Below are 25,927 nucleotides of genomic sequence, written 5' to 3'. Positions count from 1 at the left end.
TCATGGTTTGGAGTGTGGCGCAGAGGCGTCAATTGGGTATGGCAAGCTATGGCAGCTGCCATACCTTGGCTACAGGGGGAAATGATAAAATGTACTATAATCGAGCCTGTTGCTAAGGTATGGCAACATGACTGGTGTCTTGCACGCGAGGCGCAAGACACCAGTCATGTTGCCATACCTTAGCTTTTTCTGAACTAACGCCGCTGGTGTGGCGTGAACACACACTATGTGTCATCTTTTGTCCACATGCGGCCTGCGAGCGAAAAGAAGAAAGACACTGATTCTGTGAACCTTATGGGGCGAGTTCTTTGCAGAACACCAGTGTTCTGGAGGGAATATTCTGGACGCTGATAAATGACTGATGTTGATGGGTTCTTTGTTTCGCTCAAAGCTCGAGGGAGACCCTCGCGCGGACGAGGGAGTCCCAAGCGTAGGACGCCAACAGCGGTCTCTGTGTGGGTGGACTGTTATGGACAAAAACTGGGGTCGCTGATCGGCTCCCTGCAGAACTGCGCATCAGCCCCCTCTGACGGTTTTGATCAATGGTCTACTATAACAAGCGAGAATGTATTTCCCAGTGAAATATTCCCCCAGGCTATTAAGCAACGCACACTGGGAGAGTGTGTGTGTGTGTGTACAGTATGTGGGTAAATTGGAAAGACAAAATAACATTGTTTTAAACAAAGGAGTTAAGCAGATTATTAGATTAGTTACTTGTTAGACAAAAGGGTACCGCACACAAATCCCTCATCTCTTAACTCATTTGTAGCCAATCCCGAGAATACTCGTGAAAAATACTCGAGTATTTAGAGTGCCGATCCCGAGTATACTCGCGAAAAGTACTGTATATGGAGTAACGGCGGTTCTCCTACCCTGTAGCCGGGCGGAAGGTCCTGGCACGATCGGCCTCGCCGATTCATCATCATCACGGATCCACGTGCACAAAATAGTAATCCCATAACATGGAGGCCGACGGGGAATCGCATCTTTAATGTCCATTTTCTCCAAACAACACTTTTAAAGCCAAGGATGGCATTAGATTCTCGCTAATAAAACACATGTTGAAAAGCAACGATCCACCATTACACAACCGCATGTTGATGACGATCGCTTCCGGTGAATGACGTCATGACGTCAAACCGGAAGTGTTTACGCAATGGACTTCTGGCCTTCAAAATAAGACAATGGAAGCGTATGGGAGCCTGCGGGCGGCACGCTGGACATTTAACCCGTTCATGTCTGGAGCACTAAATGGGTTAAAAGTGGTATAAAAAAATAAGAAAACCAACTGGGACACCACATCCATTTCAGCTTTATTTGCATGTGGGATCAACACTAGCCACATCAAAAATAAGAACTAATCTGAAATGAAAAGGGGCCTGTACCGCTAATTGAAACCTGATGACTCGATTCACTTTTTTGCTGCGTGTTATTTACGTACAAATAAAACCCTAAGACAGGAGTAAACAAGGTGAGGCCAGCGCTCTTGTGCCAAAACCTGAGGTTGTGCAGCGAAATTCTGGGCCCTGGGTACAAGGATTCACTGCGGGGCCCCTGTGCTTTAACTATTGAAAAATAGCAGATATACAAGCTCACAGCGCGGCACCGAGTGCCGCGCTGCGAGCTTGTAGATCTGCCATTTTTGAAGAAATCATGAAAATCTTTGAATATTTCAAATCCTCCTGAGGTTTTTTTTGAACCTATGTTTCTATGTCAGAGTGGAGCTCAAACCTTTTCATGTGAAGGACCCCCAAAATGGTATGTATTTGGCCACGGAACCCCATCTCAAAATATTTAGTTCCAGGGACCCCCCCCCCCCCCAGAAGCAAAATTTGAGTTACAAATGTTTGCTTAAAAAATATATATTCAAAGATTTGCACACATTTTCACGACTTTTCAAAAAAATAGCAGATCTACAAGCTCGCAGCGCGGCAGTGAGCTTGTATATCTGCTATTTTTCAATAGCTAAAGTATAGCATAATTAAGGCCCCCTCCACCACCTTGGGCCCTCGTAACTCAGTCCCACTTCCCTACCCCTTGTGACGCCCCTGGACTGACCCGCCGCTAGCTGTCTCATCGGGTCGGGGAGTCTGGGTGTCTGAGCAGACTAAAGAGCCACCACAACATAAACAGAAATTACAGAGGGAATGCTGCGTTTTTTTTACAGAGGGAAAATGTGCGGTGATAACCACAGGGGCACCAAAATAATGTTATATAGAACTGTCATAAGGTAGCCTTTGGATGTTGGATTTCTACTGAAGGGTACAAAGAAAACCCTTTACGGTATGTTAGTTACTTTTAGAGGTGGTCATACATATTCAGCATACCAGTGCCTTTTAGTACCCAACTTGTACACAGTAGAACCCTTGGTTAGTTTAACTCTGAGAGTGTACAAATGGAACCAAATGGACCTGTATTGCAGTTGGTTCCATTTATACACTCTCTCAAGAGTTAAATTAACACTCGGGATCATACAGTGTATACTACTGTACTACAATGAAAACTAGATTGGTGTATGGCAGGGTTCCCCAATTAGTTTTTCCCAAGGGCCGAATTATGTCTAGGGTACCAAGTTGAGGGCCACAACATCGTGGGGGGCAACGGCATAGTTATTTAACCCCCCCACCCCCTGCGGGCCACACAAATGGCCCGCGGGCCGCCTATTGGGGAACCTTGGTGTATGGGATTCAACTCTTGAAACTAGAAACTCAGGGTTTGATTGGTGGAAAAGCACGGAGCAGCCTTACTTCTGCAATCATACGATTGGTGTCGCCCAGGAAGAGTAAGTTGAGAGCCTCCTCCTCATTGGCCGACTGCTGGAGGGACAGATTCCTGAGGTGGACATTCTGGTCTGCATCCTCCATAATCGTCACCTTGCTGGAAAAGAGACATCATAGTAGAAAAAAACATGGAACGTGTAGTTAGTATGTCAGGATTTTTAAGTAATTAGGGACGTAAATGAACTCTAACCACACACACACACACACACACACACACACACACACACACACACACACACACACACACACACACACACACACACACACACACACACACACACACACACACACACACACACACACACACACACACACACACACACACACACACACACACACACACACACACACACACACACACACACACACACACACACACACACACACACACACACACAGCAAGGTATTCAGTATATTTTCATCCTGGCATCATCTGGCCTTAAATTTTGCAGAAACTCTTATCCAGAGCAACTTTAACCATACTGTAAGAGTCAGTTGCATGAAGACTAGTCAGCCAAACACAAGGTAAACGGTCAATTAAATCAAGTTCTAGGATAGGATTGCAAGAAAGACATCAAACCTAGTGTCTGTAAAAATAACATACTATTTAAATAACACACTTGCTGTGCACTGTATAATGCACATCTACTGTATCTAATTACATACATAGCATGGGAACATGTAAACAACATACAGCATCTGACTAGCCTAACTACAAAATAATGCCCTCTAAATCATAGTTCTCAAATCTTTTTTTGCCAAGGAGCCCAAAATGATATGTATTTGGCTACAGACGAGAAGGCCCCAGAAGAGAAGATTTGTGTTATGAAATAAAGAATTATTCAACATTTTTCAAACACTTTCAGGATGTTTTAAGAATGTTCACGTTCGTCCAGATGACATCTGGGGACCCCCAAAAATCAATCATGCGGGTCCCTACCCACAGGTTGAGAACCGCTGTTGTAAAGTGCAACTGTTACAATGTGTGCCTTGAAGGACAGCCGACCGTCCAGGATCCACTGCCAGTTTAAGTCAACAAATAAACAGGGAGCCAGGGGGCAGGGCGGAGACTTGGACTTGACACATGCGCTTTATCTCCCTGGGGGATCATAATGTGATAATAGACAGGGCTTACTCCTTAAAATGAAAAACAAAACAAATGTTGCTGCCACATCAAACGATGTTAAGCACAGATGGATGTAGGGGCCGCTGGGGACTGGTGGCCACCCCGTCATGTCATACGATTGCCCGTGCAACAATGGCCATGCCAAAGTGACAGTTATACGTAGCTACCCAGGGGGCAAACCAGCCTTTTTTTAGGAAACCTGCATTTGCCCCGACATAAAAGGTTGTCCACCAGAAATATTATCTATGACCCAGTAGGATCACAACCTATATGGACAACCCGGTCACTTTGTACGGAAAAGTTCCAATATGGCCGCCTCAATATTAGCCCCTATTAGTTTTAATGGGGGGTGAATAGGGAAACATTTTAAACTGAGGGATATTTCCACGAAACTTCACAGGTTGATCAATGGTATACATATGAACATTTTTTGTATTGCAAGTTTCCATGAAATCCAATATGGCCGCCACAATATGGCCGCCATAATGTAAGGACCCAGAAAATAACTTCTGAACCAGATGAGCTAGAAACGCAAACTTGGTGTCTATTTCATCAGGTGCACCATTTCATGGTGTCTGACCATGGGCGACTCAATGGAATAGCTAATTTTATTATTGGGTGTGTCTGGACCTTTATTGTGCATATTTGCAAGATGGTGGATTCCCAAAATAGAGCTTTAACATAATTTCTACCATGATTGTTGACTGCTTTTGCAAATACAAGCAATATGAATCCATTTGCTAAGATGTATGGCACAGAAGGGACTTATACCTGTATTATTCTTGAGTTTGCATGTTGTCAAAATGGCTGTAAACGAGATATTATATTTCCTGTCCGATTCTACTGTATGTAGTTGTAGCAATGACTTCAGATAAAATCAGAGACCAAAACAATGTATCTTAGAAATTATTTTTTTATTTAAAAAATTAATAAAAAAAGAGAGAGATTATCTCAATGAAATGAATGCAACTGCCTTTTTGGGTCTTTCACACATAGACATGCACATGCTTTCCAACAACTTCAGCCTCAGGGAAATTATAATGAACACATGATTAAAACAGGCTGCATTATAATGCAAATAATTGCTAGTCACTATCACTGTCATGTGTACCTATCCTCCTGCATCTTGTCTCCAGTCCTTGGCAACGACACCCCAAGTAGCATGCAATTCCCTTCTTCGCACATGAAGTTCAATCACCCGAGAGAGACTTGGAGTAGAACCGCTGCTCCTTCACTTGGAAAGGAGTCAGCTTAGGTGGTTCGGGCATCTAGTACGGATGCCCCCCGAGCGCCTTCCTAGGAAGGTCCTCGATGCACGTCCCACTGGGAGGAGACCCCGTGGCAGACCTAAGACCAGATGGAAGGATTATATCTCCAGACTGGCCTGGGAACGCCTCGGTATACTCCCAGAGGGAGTGGAGGAAGTTACGCAGGATAAGGAAATCTGGAAGTCTCAGTTGGAACCGTTACCCCCGCGACCCGATTCCGGATAAGCGGTTGAAGATGGATGGATGGATGGATGGCACATGAACAGTTTTTCTGGCAGCCTTTGATACAGCTACATGATATTGCCTTGTCCATTGATATAGGCCAGGCTGCCTCTGTAGATGGACAGGGGACTGCCTTCCCATCACTGAGAGACCATCCATATTCAGTGAAGCAAGGGATGATGTGTGCAGTTTTATCTATTATGACTGCAAGAGCAGCTCTTTTCAGGTGCAGGCCAAATGCATTTTCTGTAGGTGGCAGCAGCTTCAACAGGGTTGATCGGTTATTTAGGAACTTGTACACTCTCAGCTTTGCCAGGTCAAAGTCCTCCGAATGGTCAGCTTTTGATGCATATACAGCTATTGTGAGGTCTCTAGCCTGATTCTTGACATCCTCTGAGAGGGAATAAGAGGAATTTTCACCAAACTCCTGAAGTGCAGGGAGATCTAGACCCATGCTGGTCTTGAACCATGCCTTCTTTCCAGTGAAAAAGGGATAGCTGGTGGTATCTCTGCCACTCAGGCTGTGAATAAAGGGCAGGGCACGACACTGTGCGAGTCCAAGGGCTGAGACCATGTGATGGATAGGAAGATATGCATCCTGTTCTGTTCTCACCCACAGCTCTGGAAGGTCTAGGAGGTGGGTGGCAGCATGATATAGATGCCTATATCATGCTGCCGCCATGGGAAGGCAGTCCCCTGTCCATCTACAGAGCCAGCCTGGCCTATATCAATGGACAAGGCAATATCATGTAGCTGTATCAAAGGCTGCCAGAAAAACTGTTCATGTGCGAAGAAGGGAATTGCATGCTACTTGGGGTGTCGTTGCCAAGGACTGGAGACAAGATGCAGCAGGATAGGTACACATGACAGTGATAGTGACTAGCAATTATTTGCATTATAATGCAGCCTGTTTTAATCATGTGTTCATTATAATTTCCCTGAAGCTGAAGTTGTTGGAAAGCATGTGCATGTCTATGTGTGAAAGACCCAAAAAGGCAGTTGCATTCATTTCATTGAGATAATCTCTCTCTTTTTTATTAATTTTTTAAATAAAAAAATAATTTCTAAGATACATTGTTTTGGTCTCTGATTTTATCTGACGTCATTGCTACAACTACATACAGTAGAATCGGACAAGAAATATAATATCTCGTTTACAGCCATTTTGACAACATGCAAACTCAAGAATAATACAGGTATAAGTCCCTTCTGTGCCATAAATCTTAGCAAATGGATTCATATTGCTTGTATTTGCAAAAGCAGTCAACAATCATGGTAGAAATGATGTTAAAGCTCTATTTTGGGAGTCCACCATCTTGCAAATATGCACAATAAAGGTCCAGACACACCCAATAATAAAATTAGCTATTCCATTGAGTCTCCCATGGTCAGACACCATGAAATAGACACCAAGTTTGCGTTTCTAGCTCATCTGGTTCAGAAGTTAGAGGCAAAACCTATTTTCTGGGTCCTTACATTATGGCGGCCATATTGTGGCGGCCATATTGGATTTCATGGAAACTTGCAATACAAAAAATGTTCATATGTATACCATTGATCAACCTGTGAAGTTTCGTGGAAATATCCCTCAGTTTAAAATTTTTCCCTATTCACCCCCCATTAAAACTAATAGGGGCTAATATTGAGGCGGCCATATTGGAACTTTTCCGTACAAATTGACCGGGTTGTCCATATAGGTTGTGATCCTACTGGGTCATAGATAATATTTCTGGTGGACAACCTTTTATGTCGGGGCAAATGCAGCACACCTTCCTTTGCCCCCTGGGTATTATGTCAACAACAAGTGATGTACAGAGTAAAAGTTGGTGTGTCCATTTAACTATGAAAGTATGCAAAAATGGAACCAAAGGGTTCATTTGTAAACTTTCAAAGTTACATCTACAAGCTGGAATGGCACTGAGTGTGAATGGAAAGAATATGTTGGTAATCGTATTTAGCACGTTGCCGTTGGGCAGAAACCTCTTATCTCTCTTATGTTTTTTCATAAATTAATACCCTACTTCATACTATCAATCATACTACACAAAAGTCAAAAACAGTGCCGCGTTTCAGGCTTGTAGATCTGCTACTTTTGCTATTTTTCTCGTTTGAATTCTGAAAAGTAAAGTAAAGTTTTGGACATAATGAGGTTTCCACCCGACATGGACGACATACAGTATACCATTACGGCCTGTTTTATGGTTATATAGTAGGCTCGTATTCCCCCACAGCCTGATCCCTCGCCGCATTACGTGATTTTTGTTTGTAAAGTATGTAAAATATAATGTAAAGTTAATGTGACTTTTCGCTCGTTTAAAGATCTTATCTTAACTGACGATATGGAAAACCCTTCACACGGACGGTTGCCAAAGGAAACTTGTGTGGCGGCACAAACCAAATTGGCAGTTACTGCACCAGCAGCGGAGTGGCATATTATGCGGTCTGATGCGGCAATACATTAACCCATTTAGGCCTAGAATTATTGAATGCTTTAACCAGTGAAAAATAGCAGATATACAAGCTCACAGCGCGGCACCGAGTGCCGCGCTGCGAGCTTGTAGATCTGCTATTTTTGAAAAAGTCGTGAAAATGTGTGCAAATCTTTGAATATAAGTATTTTCAATGCGAACGGCTTCTGGGTGGTCCCTGGAACAAAATATTTTGAGATGGGGGTCCGTGGCCAAATAAATATAATTTTGGGGGTCCTTCACATGAAAAGGTTTGAGAACCACTGACATAGTAGTCTCTCAAGAACAGACATAACTGAGCTCCAGTTAAGTGAAAAGGACCTTTTCTTTGACGATGGCTGGCCAGATTGCTGCTGACATAGAAAAATAGGTTTTTCAAACAACCTTAGAAGGATTCAAAAGACACTTATAGAATCGGGTCAAAATTCAAAATGTCACGATTTTTCAAAAATAGCAGATCTACAAGCTCGCAGCGCGGCACTCGGTGCCGCGCTGTGAGCTTGTATATCTGCTATTTTTCAATAGTTAAACCATAAAATAATGATACACGATATGTGTACCCGTTCTAAATGGCTTAAGTCAGACCTCCCAAACTCCCAAACTCCAACTGTGCATAAACACGCATGTTGACAGGGCAGGGCAGGGATGGGATGGAAAACAACTTCAAAAACATCCACTCAACACAAATTAGAGGACAACATTTATCAATGGGGAAAACATGAGAATGGAAATGGAACGGCGCCAAAGCTGTATATGCCGTCGCTGTTGGAAAGAAACCTCCATGTTTTAACGTTGGTCTGGTTTTGTTTTTCTCATAAATTTACACCCTACTTTATCATACTACAGCGTCACACAAAAACATCAAAAGTAACAGATCCGGAAGCTTGAAATGCTTTCAAAGTGACACGTTTTGAGCTTGAAGATCCGCTACTTTTTGAAGTTGAATCCTGAAAAGTGACAGTTTTGGACATAATGAGGTTTCCTACCGACTGAGACGATGATCCATCATGGATGATGGATCATTCATGGATGTTTTGCAAAACAGAATTGCTTTAACCACTTCAGCCATATTTTATTGTTTTCAAAGAAATGGCCGAAATATCCGGTGTTGCGAGCTTGTTAGATCTGGTATTTTCTCTATTTTTGAAAATGTGATAAATAATAACATTAAATCACATGATATAATCTACAATGACAAGCCCAAAATAGGAATGCTAGGGTGAAAGCGTTTTTTTAAGTCTTCATTTCCGTCAATTGTTTGTTGGTATGATGAAGACCAACCAAACATGAAATTACTTTTCTTTTAGTTCCGTTGGATCTCTGCTCCCTAACATTTTTGTTTCGTTTTTATTTGTTGACGAAATTGTCAATATATTTAGTCTTAGTTTCAGTCATCACGGTTTCGTTTTTTATTTAGTTTTCGTCAGTGAAAAAAATAGTTTTAGTCGATGAAATGAACAGTGGGCAGAAGCAGACAGATAGGGAGAGAGGTTTTCGGTGCCACATCTCCTGGAATCAGCAAGTGTGACGACCACAGCATGGTCAACAGCGCGGGCACCGTCTATTTACAGAAGACTGTGATTTGTGGGCACGTAAACCTTGAGCTCAATCTCCTGTGAAAGGAGAGAAGTGACATTAAAAACGTAAAAAAAAAATAGAAAGAAAAGCAAGTTAAATAGGACTCACGCGGGAAGAAAATAGGACCAAATTGTGCAGGTCAGAAATGATGGATCATGTCTCGTGCCTGGATTATCCAAAGTGGTGTATTTTACATTATAGCAAAGTGAACTTAGAATAAATCGTGAGCTAAACAAGACGGACGACAGACAGACAGACAGGAGGCGAGATAGAGACAAGCAGAAAAAACAAAACAACAGTGGTAGACGTAGACAGATATGAGAAAACAAAGTGACCAACTATGAAAAACTACTTTTCCACATGACTACCCAGCTCTCCACTCCAGTGGGTTAGTCTGCCATCAGGTCGAGTCTCTCTCTCTCTCTCTCTCTCTCTATGTCTGTCTCTCTCTCTCACATGGGCTCATTATGTCAGTTGGCAGATGTGTAGTGGCCCGGTAAATACTGGGAGTGGAGTCTCCTTGTTTCACCACACAGTGTGTGTGTCTAGCCCAGCTTGACGAATGGCTTTTTGGGGACTGAGGCTAAACTAAGCTCAGGAGACTTTGGGAGAACACTGGGGTCACTGGTAATTCATCTTTGGCCAATGGGAGGCAGCCAAGTACCATTATCTAGGCCTAAACATACAATCTGTCAAAATAAAATGAATCATTATATCACGTTCTCCACTACGTATTGATGATGAACAATGGGAATTCAATGGAGGCATTGCAAATGCTCTTATTAGTGTGGTTGCTATTGGCAACACACTATTGTTCTCGGTCAGAAGATTTTTTGGCAGCAAAGTGAACCTGCTTTTTGTTAACCTTTGCACAACATAAAAGTGAAGCTTTTGGTCATGCTTCACACACTGTTGCTTCACATGACAACACAATATATATTATAAATGGTTAAGACGGAATTCATTTATACTGAAGAAGACCCTAACAGGTCAAAACGTCTACTTTTGCTTGTCAATAAATGTTTGGAGCGACCAAAAAAGTGAGTGCGAGCTACTTTCTTTGTTCCTAAGACGGAATTCAGCCACGCTGCGAACTTGTACATCTGCTATTTTTGAACATTTTTTTATTTTTATTTCTTTAAGTATTGAAAGTTTTTGAATAAATTAGGATTGTTTTAACATAAGCCTTCTCTTCTGGGGGCCATTTTCAGGTGGGGGGCCCACAGCCAAGTACATATCATTTTGGGGGTCCTTGACACAAAAAAACGCTTGAGCACCTGTGATCTACGTATGAGTGTACCCAAAAGAAAATACTGACGGCAGATCTTCGAGTCGAGAGGCTTCGTGTTTGGGGTCCAGCAGATCGAAGCCCTGCTCGTTGTAGATCTCCAGGTAGGACACGTGGGTGGTGTAAACCATACTGCTGTCCTGTGGACAAAACAATGAAACGTGGGTGGGGTGGTGTACACACCATACTGTTATCCTGTGGGTTGTGTTGCAACATGGTGTGAGCTTGTCGATCAGTTATTTGCAGCGATAATTTAATTCTAAAGAGTTAAATTGTTGTTAAAAATCTGCATTACTTAATTTACAAAAAAATCACCATTAGAGAATATGGAAGAATTGTAATTTTTGATCAATGTTTTTGCCAGTTATCTCTCCTATGGTACCACATCAATACGGCATGGAATTGTGGACAAAATCGTATCCAACGACAACTAAATATTCCAAGTCTTGTGTCTGAGAGGCTAAATCTCATCAAATGGTGGTCCTTGGCTCAAATGCAGAATAAACAATGGACCTTGACATGAAAAGGGTTGAAAACCACTGCACTAGAGTCCTGAGGGACTCAACAATCATACGGGTTTAAGTGGTTAAAACAAGGGGAACAAACGATCAAGTGCAACAACGCGCAGGTACAGTACATGTACTGTAGGAACAACATGCTGACCTGGCTGAAGCACTGGTACATGTAGGACAAGGGTCTTCAACAGGGGGTCCGGGACCCCTAGGGGGTCGTCAGAGTTACTACAGGGGGTCCTCCAAGTCTTTGTGTGATAGAAACCCTTTTCCTCCCTTTTTTATATTAACCACTTGAACCCTAGCATCCACATTCTGAGAACTTTAGCCAAAAAAAGCAGATCTACAAGCTCACAACGCCTCGCAGTGAGCCTGTAGATCGGCTATTTTCGGCAAAGAGGTTTGGTGTAGAGGGGAAAAAGAGCACACTAAGTACAGAGTGAAAGGTCAAGTTTATTAAGTATTGACGGTTCAAGCGGTTAAATATCTGTTGACATGAATCCTAAATACACAATGATTGTACTTCAAACGATGTATATGGAATCTATGAAAAGGTTGTGGGGGCTCCCTGCTTCATCTCTCTCTCAACTAAGGGGTCCTTGGCCGGAAAACATTGAAGACCCCTGATGTACGAACAACATGCTGACCTGGCTGAAGCGCTGGTACATGTAGGCGAGGGTGCGAGGGATGATGCCGCGGTCCGCGTAGCGCTCCGCCCCGCCTGTGATGGTGAAGGTCTTCCCACTGCCGGTCTGGCCATAGGCAAAGATGGTGCCGTTGTACCCTCCCAACACACTGAGCAGACAGACAGACAGACAGAAACACACACGGGCAGAAACATCTTATCTCCATACTTCTACTGTCTGCAACGGCAGTGGTGGAAAAAGTACTCACATGTTTTACTTACGACGTAAAAGTGTCAATAGTGCAATGTAGAAATACTCTGTTACAAGTAAAAGTTCTGGAATTCAAAACGTACTTCAGTAAAAGTATGAAAGTATTGGTATCAAAATGTAATTAAAGTACCAAAAGTAAAAGTACAAAATGTTTGAAAATGGCAGATCTACAAGCTCACAACGTGCCGCAGTTGCGACGCGTTGTGAGCTTGTAGATCGGCTATGTATGCGATAAGGTCTTGCTGCGTGGTCATTATGGCTTATATGGACACGACGGGGTAATAATTCTCATAATTATCAGCCCGAAGTGTCCATATAAGCCATAATGACCAAGCAGCAAGACCTTATAGCACTTATTACCCGGCTAATACATAAAATTAATAATTTGACTCAAAACTAAAATCAAAACAAAGTGTTTCCTTGTTTACAGACGGCTGAAAGTGCGTCCCCTCCGAGCGCAACACGGTCGCCTTGGAAAACAAGGAAGTTCTGATCAAATAGAATCCATTTCTGTTACTGCGTCATCTATTTCTCGCCTCAAATGTTTTTAAAGACATTCTTCAGAGCAACGTTTGGTTGTAAATGTCGCTGTGTGTTTGTTTACATGGCTGACATGTTGGATACGGCACGAAATCCACGCAGTGCAGCCTGAATACAGCAGCTGCTCTGAGCCGTTGATTAGGCAGCGGTGAATTATAGAGCGGAGCGGTCATTATACGCTCATAATTCACCGCTGATTTCAGCGCTCGACCAATCAGAATCAAGCATTCAACCAAGCCGGGTAATAATTTCAAATAGCCAAGGTATAAAATAGGCCTAAAGTGGATAATGTATGTTTTATGATATTATAATCTGCAAAGTAACTATTAACTTAAGTTTTCAAATAGTGGAGTAAAAGTAAAATATTTGCCTCTGAGATGTAGTGGAGTAGAAGTAAAAGTACTGAAAATGTACTCAAGTATTGTACAAATACCTCAAAACTGTACTTAAGTACAGTACTTAAGTAAATGTTAATCTTAGTTACTTTACACCACTGCTGCACGGATGCTGCAGCCACGCATTCTCTGTCAATGGAATGAACCTGCTGCAACAGCATCACAGCAGCATATAGTGTACATATTTTATGACATTATATAGGAGCCTCTAAAATCTCTAACACTGACCCCAAGTTTGTTTGTTTTGGAGATCAACAGGGATTCAACACGTACTGCACCGTTTATTCGCAGCTACAGAAGTGCTGCTAAAATGAGCTCATTTACAGCACTGCATGTTTTGTATACTGTAGGTTTGGTTCCCAAACTTTTCCATGCCAAGAGCCCCCAAATACTACAAGTAGAAGTCGCGGGGACATGGATGGTACAATGGTCATGTTGCATTGTGAGCTTGTAGATCTGCTATTTCCGTTATATATAAAGAAAAGGGGGGCCTGGGCAGCTAGTGTAGCGATCCAGGCCGCAGAAGCTACACAGCGTGTCGCGGGTTCGATCCTGACGACCTTTCCTGCGTGTCACTCTCCATCTCTCTCTCTCCCCATTTCCTGTCAGACTAATGTTCACAATCAATAAAGGCAGAAAAGGCTCAAAAACATCTTTAAAAAAGAAAAAGGTACATCTTTGAAAACCTCTAGTACAGTTAAAGCCTCAACGTATAGCCATGTCAGACTGTTAATGTGCATCACGTGCCTCGGTCTGACCTCACCATCTTAATTTGCAGTGGAGTGCGGTGGAGCTGCCAACAATATCCTAAACCAGACACCGAATGTCTGAGTGAATCGAACCTGACACTGTAAATCCGCAGGGAAAGACTGCAGCCGAGGGGAGGGTGGCGGCAAACGGCGACAGACATCTGCCAGTGACGGAGGAATGTCTCGGAGCTTGATTGAAGGAAAGGACCCAAACCCAGTCAAACTAGGCAGGGGCTTGGTAAATTTTGGTTTGGCACTGAACTGGACACCACGCGTGCAGAGGGCCATGGAAACCCTTTTTTTCTCTCTCTCTCTAATGGGACCAAACCTCCATTTGAGTGAAATGAACATCTAAAATTATGGTGCTGAACACATGAGGGAGAAGGTGAGGGATACTTCTCCTGTTATGCAGCCTTGGAGCCAAACCAAGGAGAAATTACAAAATGACAGACCGGTCCCCGACACCAGAGCCTGGATCAAAGGTGATGTTATACCGTAGGCTCTGTCCCTCCTCTCCCAGTTGCCGAATTCAAAGGAAAGTCTTTCGACGATACTTAAGGAATTTCTAAAAGAAAAGAATGTCTCGCCTCTGGCTATTTCTAATGGAACGGCCGACCCTGAATTTGAGCGCCGTGTGGCTTTCTACCCTTCCTCAAGAGCTGTGCGATTCCACACCCTGCATGAGACGGGCTAAAAAGGAAGAACTCCATGTCAGTTGGCATAAAACATTGCGTCGACTCACGGGATTGGCCGGGTCGGGTATATATTCTGACTTGGACGGCCACTGGGGCAGTGGGCGGCCACTTAATCCTGCGTGAGTCATGGCGGTGAAGGAGTGGGCAGGACACAGGCTCAGTGTTTAGTTTAATGTCAGCGCTAATGCTGCGGCCTGAACGCTGCCACTGAGGCCGGGGCGTTTCCCAATGCTTGTTCCTGTTTACACCTCAGCCTTCCTGGAGACCAACAGTCCTTAAGCCAGGACACTGGTCTCTTCTGTTCTCCCGGGTCATTTTTTTTAAAGGGAAAAAGGGGCAATTCCAGACTGTAATATTTTTGGGGCCTTTGTTGAGACGGTATGGACGATATAAGTAGGTGCCGGACAGGAGGAATGACTGTGGGGAGGAGTTGGTGCTAGGCCACCGTTGGTATGGTCTGGTCTTAACCACTGCACTTCTCTCAGAGTATACGCATTGGTTTACTTTGATTTATCTCCCTTCTTGTTTAGTGACTTTGCTGTTCTGTTCTTTCTTTTCTATTTCCCTCTTCATGGTCCCACCGTCTTTAAAAGGAGAATTGCCTTGTTGTCGAAATGTGTTATAATAAAATAAACTTGCCTTGCGCGTTGCCTTTTACAGCTCTTCTAGCAGAAGGTTACTAAGGATGGCGAAGTCACTCTGCCTTGTCTGTCCATCCAACACTTTGGTCTGAAACGGGATGTCTCAAAAACTACTGGCAGGCCTCCCACAGAACTTTATTTGTGGCCCCATCCTGGGAGGATGAACTCTACTGATTTTTGTGTCTTCATTTCTCCTCTATCGCCACCCAACTGCACACAAAATATCTCAAAATCTAAACGCCAGCCATGACACTTCCTGAGTGCACTGATTTACTGTAGGTGTCCTGTCCTATAGCACCAACTTTAGGCGAAAATGTACACACAAAAAGATAATACAAAAACCGGCCGTCATGGCCATGAAACTGCTGAGCGCATTCACGCTCTGCAGAGAATGAACCGCAACCATTTGAGAGACCCTTTGTTCTTTTTTCTAGCGTCACCCTCAGGTCAAAATGTATAAAAAAAGGAGCTGCATGACCTCTACATGTGGCTAGTGAGTTTTTTAGACCTGCAGTCCTGTGTTTTCACTGAAGATGCTACAGGTTTCAAAAGAAAGCAATACTGTATCAGTCCAAATGCAGCCTTGCGTACTGGGGTTACAATGCAAACAAGAGGAGTTGGCTTGCCAGGCCAGCATCATTATGTCGGCTCTTTCTCCATTAGAGCCATTACTGTTGGTTTGTTTTTAAACTACTGTGTTGCGGCTCAAGTTCCTAGTTTTGGTTACACCACAGCGGAGACGGGGAGATCGTGTCCAAATGAACAAGTTTGGAGCGCCTGGCCGAACTTCAGAGGTGTGATATGACTGCCAGTATGACTGAGTACCAATAAAAACAACAACCTGACAGTTATTGCTAGTTGAGAAGATAAGCGCCCTGCTTGCCTTGAGTTGCGGGCGCAGTTGGTCTGACTGGGGGAAAGTACCGCTATTCAAAGTGAATGCTTACTAGACCTGAACACAAATTCTTCCTGACAACAGGGCTTTATGTAAACTATTGTCTGTCAGTTTGGTTTTCATTTCAGTTTCTGATTGCTCTGGCCGCGCATACAGTATGCTACTGTACGTGGGGCAATTTTAATATCAACTAGAAGCAGTGCTCTTCCGAGCACAGGTCTCCACCAGGTCAGGTAGGTCCTGGTGGCGCTAAATGTGAAAAGGGTGCCATGTCTTCTTTGGCCTTTAATGATGATGCATGATTTGAGGCATTTTGTTCCAAAAATTTGTTTGGCAAAAGTCGACCTGCTGGTGGCGCAATAACAGGCGAATGTGAAAAGAGTGTAATTTTTTTCTTGACCTAGTGGGAATGTAACCTCGCCTACCAGGCTTTCTGGGGGAAAGCCTGGTGTTCGTTCACTACAGGCCGTTTGGTTTCCGCCTAAAGCGTGGAAACCACTAGAAGAAGCGGCGTCGCTTTGATTTGGTTCCCCCCGTTTGTTTCCCCAATCGCTTTTAAAATGCTCGAGTAGCCTTGCGTAGTCTTGCCAGTTGCTACGAGTTGGACTAAAAGATGCATATACCAAACACATTTTTCAAAAGAAAAACTACTCCGCATCAAGGAGTTTATTAGGTAGGCCCTAAAAGTATGTCCTTGAACGCAGGGGAATCATTTTGGATTAAAACTGAATCCGGTTTGATAGTTCCGGCAAATTGTAGTCCTTTTGGCACTACAACATGACATGTTGTGGTTTCCGCTCCAGACCGGTTACAACACGGAAAAGTGAAGTGATCCCAGACTAGTGGGAATGTGAATGAATGAATGTCTCTGTAATCACAAGCTGCGTTATTGATTTTGTTTTGAAGTCATTTTGTCTAAAATGGACCAATGCTGCAAACTTTGGAAGCCAATGTTGGCCAATTAGTTTGGAATCTGCCTCCTGGTGGCTCCATGTGAAAAGTGTGGGGCAGAGGTTCTGAATTGGTATCCAGGGAGTGTGTGTGCACAGTATGGCAGTGACAGGGCCAAACTGGATGGATGGATGTACGGACAGACATACGGACATACACACGGATGGACGGGCGGACGGACGGACGGACACACAGACGGACAGGGGCGAAAACATAGTCTCCCCATGCCTTCGGCCTGGTGGCGACAACAAAAGGGAAATAATGGCATCAAGAAACCAACAGGCTGCATTAAACACGTTCATGGATCTCATGTCAAGTCATTTTAAACTGAAATGCCTTTCACAATCTCTCTCAATACCCTATGTGAAATGGATCTGAGGCCAAGCACCTTATTCCTTTGAATGTCTCAGAGGGGAGCATTATTCCACTAGGAAATGGGAGCTAGATATGGGGGCGGCAGTGGCTCAGGAGGTAGAACGGACGATTGGGTTCGATCCAAGAGCTGGTGTTTAAGTATCCTTGAACAAGATACTGAACCCCTAATTGATCCTAATGGGCAGGTTGGTGCCTTGCATGGTTTCCTCTGCCATCGGTGTATGAATGTGGATGCGAATGGGTGAATGTAATGCACAATCATTGTAAAGCGCCTTGGATAAAATGCACCATTTACCACCATCAGACTTATACTCACCACTGTGATTTAGCCATTGTGGCGAGACTGGATTTAAAAGTTCAAGACCCTGTGGAATTCAAAACATTCCATCAACACTATGTAAATGTGCATTCTGCAGGGGGTGCGAACTACTGGCAACAGACAGACTAGGAACTGAAGAAATAGTTGGACCGTGGGGACAGGCTGCCCGTTAACAGATGTGATGATGACTACTAGTGCCCTGCAGGCTGCGTCTCACATAGTCATATCAAAGCTTGACGGACGCCAGGCTCAAACTGATACGCTACGACACATACCTCACAGATGACTGCGAGTCTTCAACCTGATGTCAGCCGTCTAGCACAACAAAGGACTTGAGTATTAAAAGGTCAGCTGGGGAGGGCAAGAACCCAATACCCAAGCCACTGAGCCTCCCTGAGTCAAGTTAAAGACATCCAAGTCTTAGTGGGCCAATCTAGATGGCTCACCGTGTTGTTTACTGTGTCTCATAATGGCATCGATAATACAAAGCACTTGTGGGATTCTACAAATAGACCCCCATTATGATTAAGAGAAGTGGAATCAGGACCGGAGAGAGGGGAGGGGGGGGGGGGCTGAGGAGAATGGCTGGGCTAAACTGAGCCAGGAAGACAGAATGTGAGGGAGGCGGAGGACTGGAGGAGAGGAAGAACCTAGTTCAGATAACAACAACATAACCAACATTTGATCACAGGAAATTCCAAGTAAATTCCCTCTCCCCTTGGCTGTTTTCCCTTTGGGGAGCCAGCCCTAATTTAGACTAACCTCTGAGCAGGGTTGAAGCTCCGTCAGACACCATAACAGCTCCTTTTGTTGGGATAGGGTGAAAATTGGGTGCAGGGGTAGCTTGGAGGTTAAAGAAGCAAGCGACTGAATTAGATTATGGACGTATAACCGTATACTGATTGGGGGATGGGAGTGAGCAGAGAGCCAAATTGCAGTGTATACATTGTTTTTAGAGCGTCACAACGTTGCAAGGAGATTTTTAACAATAAACAAGATCTGATGTAACTAAAACTATCAAATTGTATACTGTATATAAAAGCACTTAATTCTCCCAGTAAGATCCGTCAGTGAAGCTTTAGGCCAAGCTGCCTACTGTTTATTTTTCATAATGTCCCTAGCCTTGCATTTCACACTGCATGGAATGAGAGTGCTATACATCTGTGGTTCTCAATGTGAGAAGAACCCCCCAGCGGTCCCCAAGGGGTTTATAACAAAATGAAGAACGTTTAACCACTTTAGCTCTATTTTATCAGCAATTCAGACAAAATTGTGAAAAACAGCTCATCCACCAATACATTTGGTGAGGTGCTGGTGCCAAAAGTAAGTTATTACATCAGGAAATAAAAAATAACCAATGTACAAGCTCTCTACGCAAATCGTATTCATCCCTGGCACAAAATGGAGAAAATAAATTTGAATTTGGGGCTCCTAGACATGAAAATGTTTGAGAACCACTGCTCAAAATGAGCCTTGTTTTGGTGATATGCTCTCTCTTAATTTGGACCTGGTGGTAGTGGCACTAGTTCCTTCACGTCTTCTACGGAGCCTGAAGATGAGACTGGCCTCCAGGCTCGTCTACTGCATGTGGTAATTATCGCTCAACACAATAAACAAGCGTTCAGAATGAGTGAGGAACCATGGCACGGTGCTCTGTTGTGGCTGGAAGATCTTCACACACGCTTTGAGATGGCAGAGTGTGCCATCCCGTACGCCAGCTCAGTCCACTTAGTGGTTTATGTGCCGTGAGTGGGGCCAAAAATCACATAGGCTCCCTCCGTTTCCGTCTTAGGGTAAGTTCAGCTTTACTGTCTTCCCATCAACAGTGGCGGCTGCTGCAGGGTGTGTGGCCTGGCCTGACCACAACACCGACAGACTAGTCTAGCGCTGGATGCCTATGCTTTTCACTTCACCCAAAACCTTTCTGCGATTTCTGCACCGATCAGAGGAAGTCACAGATGTTTTTTTCTACTTAACCTGTGGTCAAACGTGTATCGAATTGGTTCATTGCATACAGTTATTATTTGAAAACTATTTGTCAATTGCAATACCAAAAGTGTAATTCTACACACAATAAAATCTGCACTGACCTTTACTGAGAGAGATTTCAATCACTTTTACCTGTCTGCAACTGGTCTGGCAATGGTCTCAAAGATCTCCTCTTGTTTCACGTTCTGGTCAAACACCTTTTGGAACCTAGTTATAAAGAAGAAATTGTCACACTCACTTACAGGCATTTTCAACCTGCCTGACAAAACATAATTCAGATTATGACGTCCAATATCAACGCTCAACGGGGTTAAAAACAGATGGGGAGGTGCAGAAATGAAAACCCATGGCATTAGTAAGAAGTTAAAAGAACAAACCACACAGAGATAAATATATGTTCTTGTGGGTTTCAAAGCAGAACAGATGACATACCTTACCCCTGTCTCTTTATTTAGTCTGCTACTAGCATAGCCTAAAACAAAACCAAAAGGTTTCTGGTTCATCTCAAACATCCCAGGCTTAACACAATTAACCACAGCAGTGCTGAATAAGGACACAACATAGTGCTTCATTTTATTTTTTGTGGACACTCTGGGGGAGTTTAGTCATTCTATCTTCAAAGGCTGCCCCACCCCTCCATGTTTTATGTTTTATCCCAGGGAAAGATGAGAGAGATGTAAGAGGAATCCGGCCCACGAGGATCGCTAAAAGTGGAAATTGTATTTCTATAAGGGCATGAGGGAACCTCTGCAGGCTATTCTAAGAGGCCTGTGGGTTTCGGTGTCCACTGCTGCCTAACTCCCAAACTGTGAATTTAGCTCTTGGAAGCGTGGCATGTGCCCTGCCCAATGGGTATAAAAGACTGCAGCTTTCACCACCAGCCTTAAACAGATGTTCCAGCTCTCCAGTGACAGATTCGGTGGATGAATTATTCATGGACGAAGTTCTTATGCAACCTTGAGCGCTTAAATTTAGGTTTCCTCTGCACACCCCCCTTTACTTATGTATTGACTCTTTTCTTGGACACATTCATCATAACCAACATAGACGCTCTTTACAGTTCCACATTTTGAATTTTAGCTTTTAACTATGCTAAAGTTCACCACTCTCTATTCAGTCAGCAGCTCGTGGAGAAAGTGAACCTAATTAAATGTGCTAATGATGCAACACCACAGCTCCTATTACGGGCTGTGGCGTTGCATCATTAACACCATTTTAATTAGGTTCCGTCTCTGTGTGAGCTGACTTGAGTGGAGAGTGGTGACCTTTAAAGTGTTTCACCTGAACTTGTAGTTCTCCCTCTTGTTGTTAACGAAGCCATCGGCCAGATCCTTGGGCACCACAAACTCCAGCGAGGCACCCGTCTGCTCTTCATTGTCTACAGAGTACACCTGTCGGAGGCAAAGACAACAGCAGAGCCAGCTTAACACAACCAAGCCAGTCCTATGAGGGCTATTTGAGAGGGTCCAACATCATAGAGGGCAAAAGTCATAGCAAAGGCCAGATTTATGCAGCGTTGCATTGCCGGTGTCTCGCACTGACTGTAGCAGACGTACAGGCTCACAAGGCGTCGCACTGAAACACGTTGTGAGCTTCTAGATCGGCTATTTTGGGTGCGGGACACGATGCACAACGAAATATAAAGAGTTGTGCCGAGTGACCAAAGTTGGACCCACTGCAGAACATTTGAGACTAGCTACATAATAGTTTGACCGCATGTAATGTACACTGTACTCACTGTATACATGTCCAGTCATGCCTATGTTGTTATGTGGTACCGCGCATTCGAGCCCCGGCTAAATGTGTGCGGTGTAATACATCATCCTACGCCTGAAGAGCAATTTTGGCTTCTTGTGGTTTGTCTAATATAAGCCCCCAACATAAATAAAAAAACACTGTTGTAGCCTATTTCTGTAAAGCATACTGTATATCGTCTCTGTCGGGTGGAAACCTCATTATGTCCAAAACTGTTACTTTTCCGCATTCAAAAGTAGCAAAGGTAGCAGATCTACAAGCTTTTGGATCTGCTAAAAATAAGTAAAACATATGTAGATGGGAGGTTTCAGCTGGACAGCAACAATATTCTAGCAAGTCTAAGCAAACAATCCGGATAACGGACCCTAACGGTACTGTATAGAGGGTTTGTCTATACAGTTTGTTCGTCTATACTATAGACCAGGGGTTCCCAAACTTTTTTGTCTCAAGGCACCCCATGAATATTTGTTTTAATCCGAGGCACCCCTACATTATAATTTTCACTCCCAGCACCTTATATTTATAGCATATATCATCGTTGTCGCGTGGAAACCTTGTATGTCCAAAACCGTTCGCTTTGTATTTATCATCTATAAAATGTACTAAACTAGTGAAAACAGCAGATCTACAAGCACACAACGCCTCGCAACGCGAGGCGTTGTGTGCTTGTAGATCGGCTGTTTTCACTAGTTTTATGCAACAGTCTTGTATGATGAAGAGGGCTTTGCTTTACCAAAAGAAGTACACATTTGAAACTTGTAGATACGAGGTTTCTGCCCGACAGTGAAGATATTTTAGTGATTATGTTGCGAGGAAAACGTTGCGATAATAGCCATTTTGGTTAGAACTGACTGAAAATAACATTGTACTTCAAGTTTAAAATGATACTAAATAATAATAAATAAGTGTCCAAATAAATTCCAAATATTATCAAATGATCTCGCGGCACCCCAGGGTGCCCTGTCACCCACTTTGAAAACCCCTGCTATAGACGAACAAACCGCGCACAACAAATTCCCGATAAAGCCAAAAAGGCATGCTCGGGGCGGGGGGTACAAGACAAACTGCAGTAGTACACGTAGCCCTAATAATAATAATATACTTTCAGCTCCAGAGGACATTTAAAGTGAGTCTGGACGGGTAATTTTGAACACTCCCACCCGCTGCTGTTGAGCTTCAACATATGTTCCAGCATATGTTTCCGATGGACACTGATGCAATCACATGGCCCCCTGGGGCCCGCCGAATCAAAGATAAGGCCTGCGTGATTAGACTGTTTTTCAACCGACACTGTGCCTGCGGTACTGCTTGTCTGACCGGTCTGGTGTGTCCACACAGTCCACACACACATTATACAGACCTGCAGGACCACAAAGAGCCCCCAGGGGGTAGCTGTGCTCATTCCAGTTTGCTGGACAATATCATCCCCATGCTCAGTGTCACTGAAACCCTCAGTTTAATGTGATTATTCCCTCCATCAGCTGCTGTGCTCGCACAATAAATTGGACTGTGTACACACACACACCGTGGACAGAAAGCAGTTTGGCAGGGGCCCCTTTGTTCTTTTAGGATCGTGAGACCAAATTATCCGTCTTCCCTAGCAGCTGAATCAATTACATTACAATTCAGGGGGGTGTTGTGCTGTGAAACATGGATAGGGGGGACAGGAAACAATAAGCTGAAATGGCATAATGCATAGCATGTTCTGTATCAGTGGTTTTCAAGGCTCCCCATAGGCCTATAACTCTGAGAGTGTACAAATGGAACCAAACAGACCCGGAATGGTCCATTTGGTTCAATGTGTACACTCTCAGAGTTACAGGCCTGCAAGGGTCCATTTGGAACCCCCTCAAGGAGGAACCCAGAGAGTCCTCAGACCCCGACTTTGAGAACAACTGGTCTATATAATATATAGATCATGCAATGCCTTATGCCATTTAACCCTTACTTTTTTCTATAATAATATTTAGAAGTAGGACATGCACACAGCAGCACACACTGTAACAAAGGCACCTTACAGTTTGCTATGTGTATAAGGAATAGCAGTGGCGGCCATTGTGTGGTGCCACAAATAGAAAACCTACAAACTTTCCCCGCATTGAGATTTCAGAAAATATTTATACAAATAAGTTTAAGCCTGGAACCAAGCCATTCACACTTCTGGTGAATCGACTCTGTGTCAAACAATGTTTGAAAACCACAAAAAAATTGTATTTAGAACTAGTCCTGTTTATTAAATAGGCTTATAGTATAGACTATAATAAAATTAAATCAAATATTTGTTTTGACACAAAATCAAATGTTTTATGGCCATGATTCACCAGGAGTCTGAGTGGCTTGATTCCAGGCTCAGAATAATTTATTTAAAAATGGGGGGAATTAATGGGTTTTCTATCTGTGGCACCACAAAATGCCGTCGTACAATGTCGAGGAGCCAAAGAACTGTACATTTGTGTATACTACCTGTATTGTAGTCCCATATGTAACAAATAAAATGATAATTTGATATCTGGAATCTTGAATCATCTGGGTCTTTATCTATACGCACAAGAGTACATTGTTATAGTAATGAAGGTCACACAGTCGAGGGCTTCTCTGGAAATAACACAATCAACTCAATGACCTGCAGGTGTGTGCACCTGCTGCTGCCTGCCCTGGCCTGAGCATCATTGTAGGCTGCCATGGAAAGGAAACATAATGAGCTCCACCCAAATCGATACACTTTTTTAGACCCTTCTCGCGGACCCCTATTTGAAAAGATATGTAAGGGACCCCCATAAGAGAACATTTTTTATGGCTATAGCAGTAATTCCCAAGCATTTTCATTTCAAGGACCCCCAGTTTGATATGCAGACAGACCCCCACATTTTATCTGTGGGAGCCCAATCTAATAACACTGTAAAATCAATGTTAATTTAACTCTGACAGTGTACAAATGAAACCAAATGGACCCGTAAGGGTCAGTCTCATAGCTGGGGACCCCCTGGAACTCCCCCCCAAGGACCCCTGGGCCCTGGGGGTCCCCCCGGACCCCACTTGAGAGAACCACATGTAAACAAACAGCACAATGTAACCGCATAGTGTCAACTTAATAACGTCAGTAGCAGGCAGGCAGCACCTGTCAACTTACCGACGTGACGTTAGCTCTTTCATTGGGTTTCACGCGGGCGTATATTCGAATCTTTTGTTTCACCATGTTTTCTAGACTTTGTTGACTTTGTTGACTTGCCTGCTGCTAACTTTAGCATGGATAGAAACAAACGTGATGCTAGGCTAGCTCCTCTCCTCACTCTGCTGTCGGATTTGTTGCACCCAGTTGCTATGGTGAGGAGTCACGTGGTCCAGAACACACTGCCCAAGGCGGCAAGGCCATGATGATGTCTGCACAGAGGACAGCGAGAAAAGGTAAACGAACAGCTGTGGTGGAAAAAGAACCCAAATGTAGTAAAAATATGTTATGTAGAAATAAAGTAAAAGTCCGGAATTCTAAATGTAGGCTACTTGAGTAAATATACAAAAGTATTGGTATCAAAATGTATAGGCCTACTTAAAGTACCAAAAGTAAAAAGTAACCTACTCATTATGGAGAATGTCCCGCCGAAATGTGGCTGTTAATGTATGTTTTGTAACCATAATCAAAATCTACAACATGACTATTTGCCTCTGAGATGTAGTGGAGTAGAAGTGAAAGTACAGAAACTTGGTAAAGTAAACTCAAAATGCTACAGTGCTTGAATGTACTTTACAGCCAACTTTTTTATTCAAACTCTTTGGTAGGCCTACTATATAGGTATACTTTGAAAGTTTGTTGCACATCAATAACGAACTAGCTGATCTATGGAGTTCTATTCAAGAATTAAACCTGCCAAGAAAGAGTATTGAATAGGCTAATATATAATATCAATAAATATGTATTTTCCACTTATTATTTCTTTGCTTAAAATGTGACTTATATTTCATTTACAGTATCAGTACAGGTCTTTTTTGCATTAATTACAGCCTGATAAATGTCTTAGCCAAGCTGTCTTTTTTGTGCTTCCGTTATCAAAGTGCAGGGGGTCCAGGGTCGTCCTCAGAGTTACATGTGTGATTTGGAATCTTTTTATGTATTTATTTTATTTTGACATTAACCATGATGAACGAGCACGAGAGAGAGCTGCCATCTCTCATCTTTGAAACAGCGCTCTGTTGCTCTCAGTGAAATTGTGCAGAGTGAATGTTCAAACGTCCTGGACCCACTGACCTTTCTGTAGTACCAGGCCAAAAGATATGGAGGTCAAAGAGATAGCCATCTAGCTACACATCTGTCAGACTTGAACCTGCATATTATTCCAGCATTCCACATCTCTGCTACAATGACAATAACCAGCGGTGGACAGTAATTATAAGCACTACTTTTACTTGAGTACTGTAATTAAGTAGAAACAAGAATTTGTATCCGTAGGCTACTTTGAGTATTTGTGTTTTTGGACTTTTCAGAGACAA

General features: G+C 43.3%; 1 protein-coding gene across 1 annotated transcript in view; it reads right to left on the bottom strand.

The window, feature by feature from the left end:
- kif6 (kinesin family member 6) overlaps positions 1 to 24,638 on the bottom strand; it is a gene marked incomplete at both ends in the record, with an annotated part of 173,812 nt that extends 149,174 nt beyond the window's left edge. The window contains 6 exons of the mRNA XM_080751059.1: positions 2,748 to 2,873; positions 10,757 to 10,870; positions 11,890 to 12,037; positions 19,820 to 19,894; positions 20,969 to 21,078; positions 24,573 to 24,638. Of these exons, the coding sequence (XP_080607185.1) occupies positions 2,748 to 2,873; positions 10,757 to 10,870; positions 11,890 to 12,037; positions 19,820 to 19,894; positions 20,969 to 21,078; positions 24,573 to 24,638 (639 nt within the window). The remainder of the gene's footprint in view (positions 1 to 2,747; positions 2,874 to 10,756; positions 10,871 to 11,889; positions 12,038 to 19,819; positions 19,895 to 20,968; positions 21,079 to 24,572) is intronic.
- Positions 24,639 to 25,927: the final 1,289 nt, after the last annotated feature.

This window comes from Nannobrachium achirus, assembly GCF_963921795.1.
Source record: "Nannobrachium achirus genome assembly, chromosome: 20".
In the NCBI taxonomy this organism is placed as follows: Eukaryota; Metazoa; Chordata; class Actinopteri; order Myctophiformes; family Myctophidae; genus Nannobrachium; species Nannobrachium achirus.
Note: the sequence above shows the minus strand (reverse complement) of the source record. Positions and strands in the feature narration are given on the sequence as shown.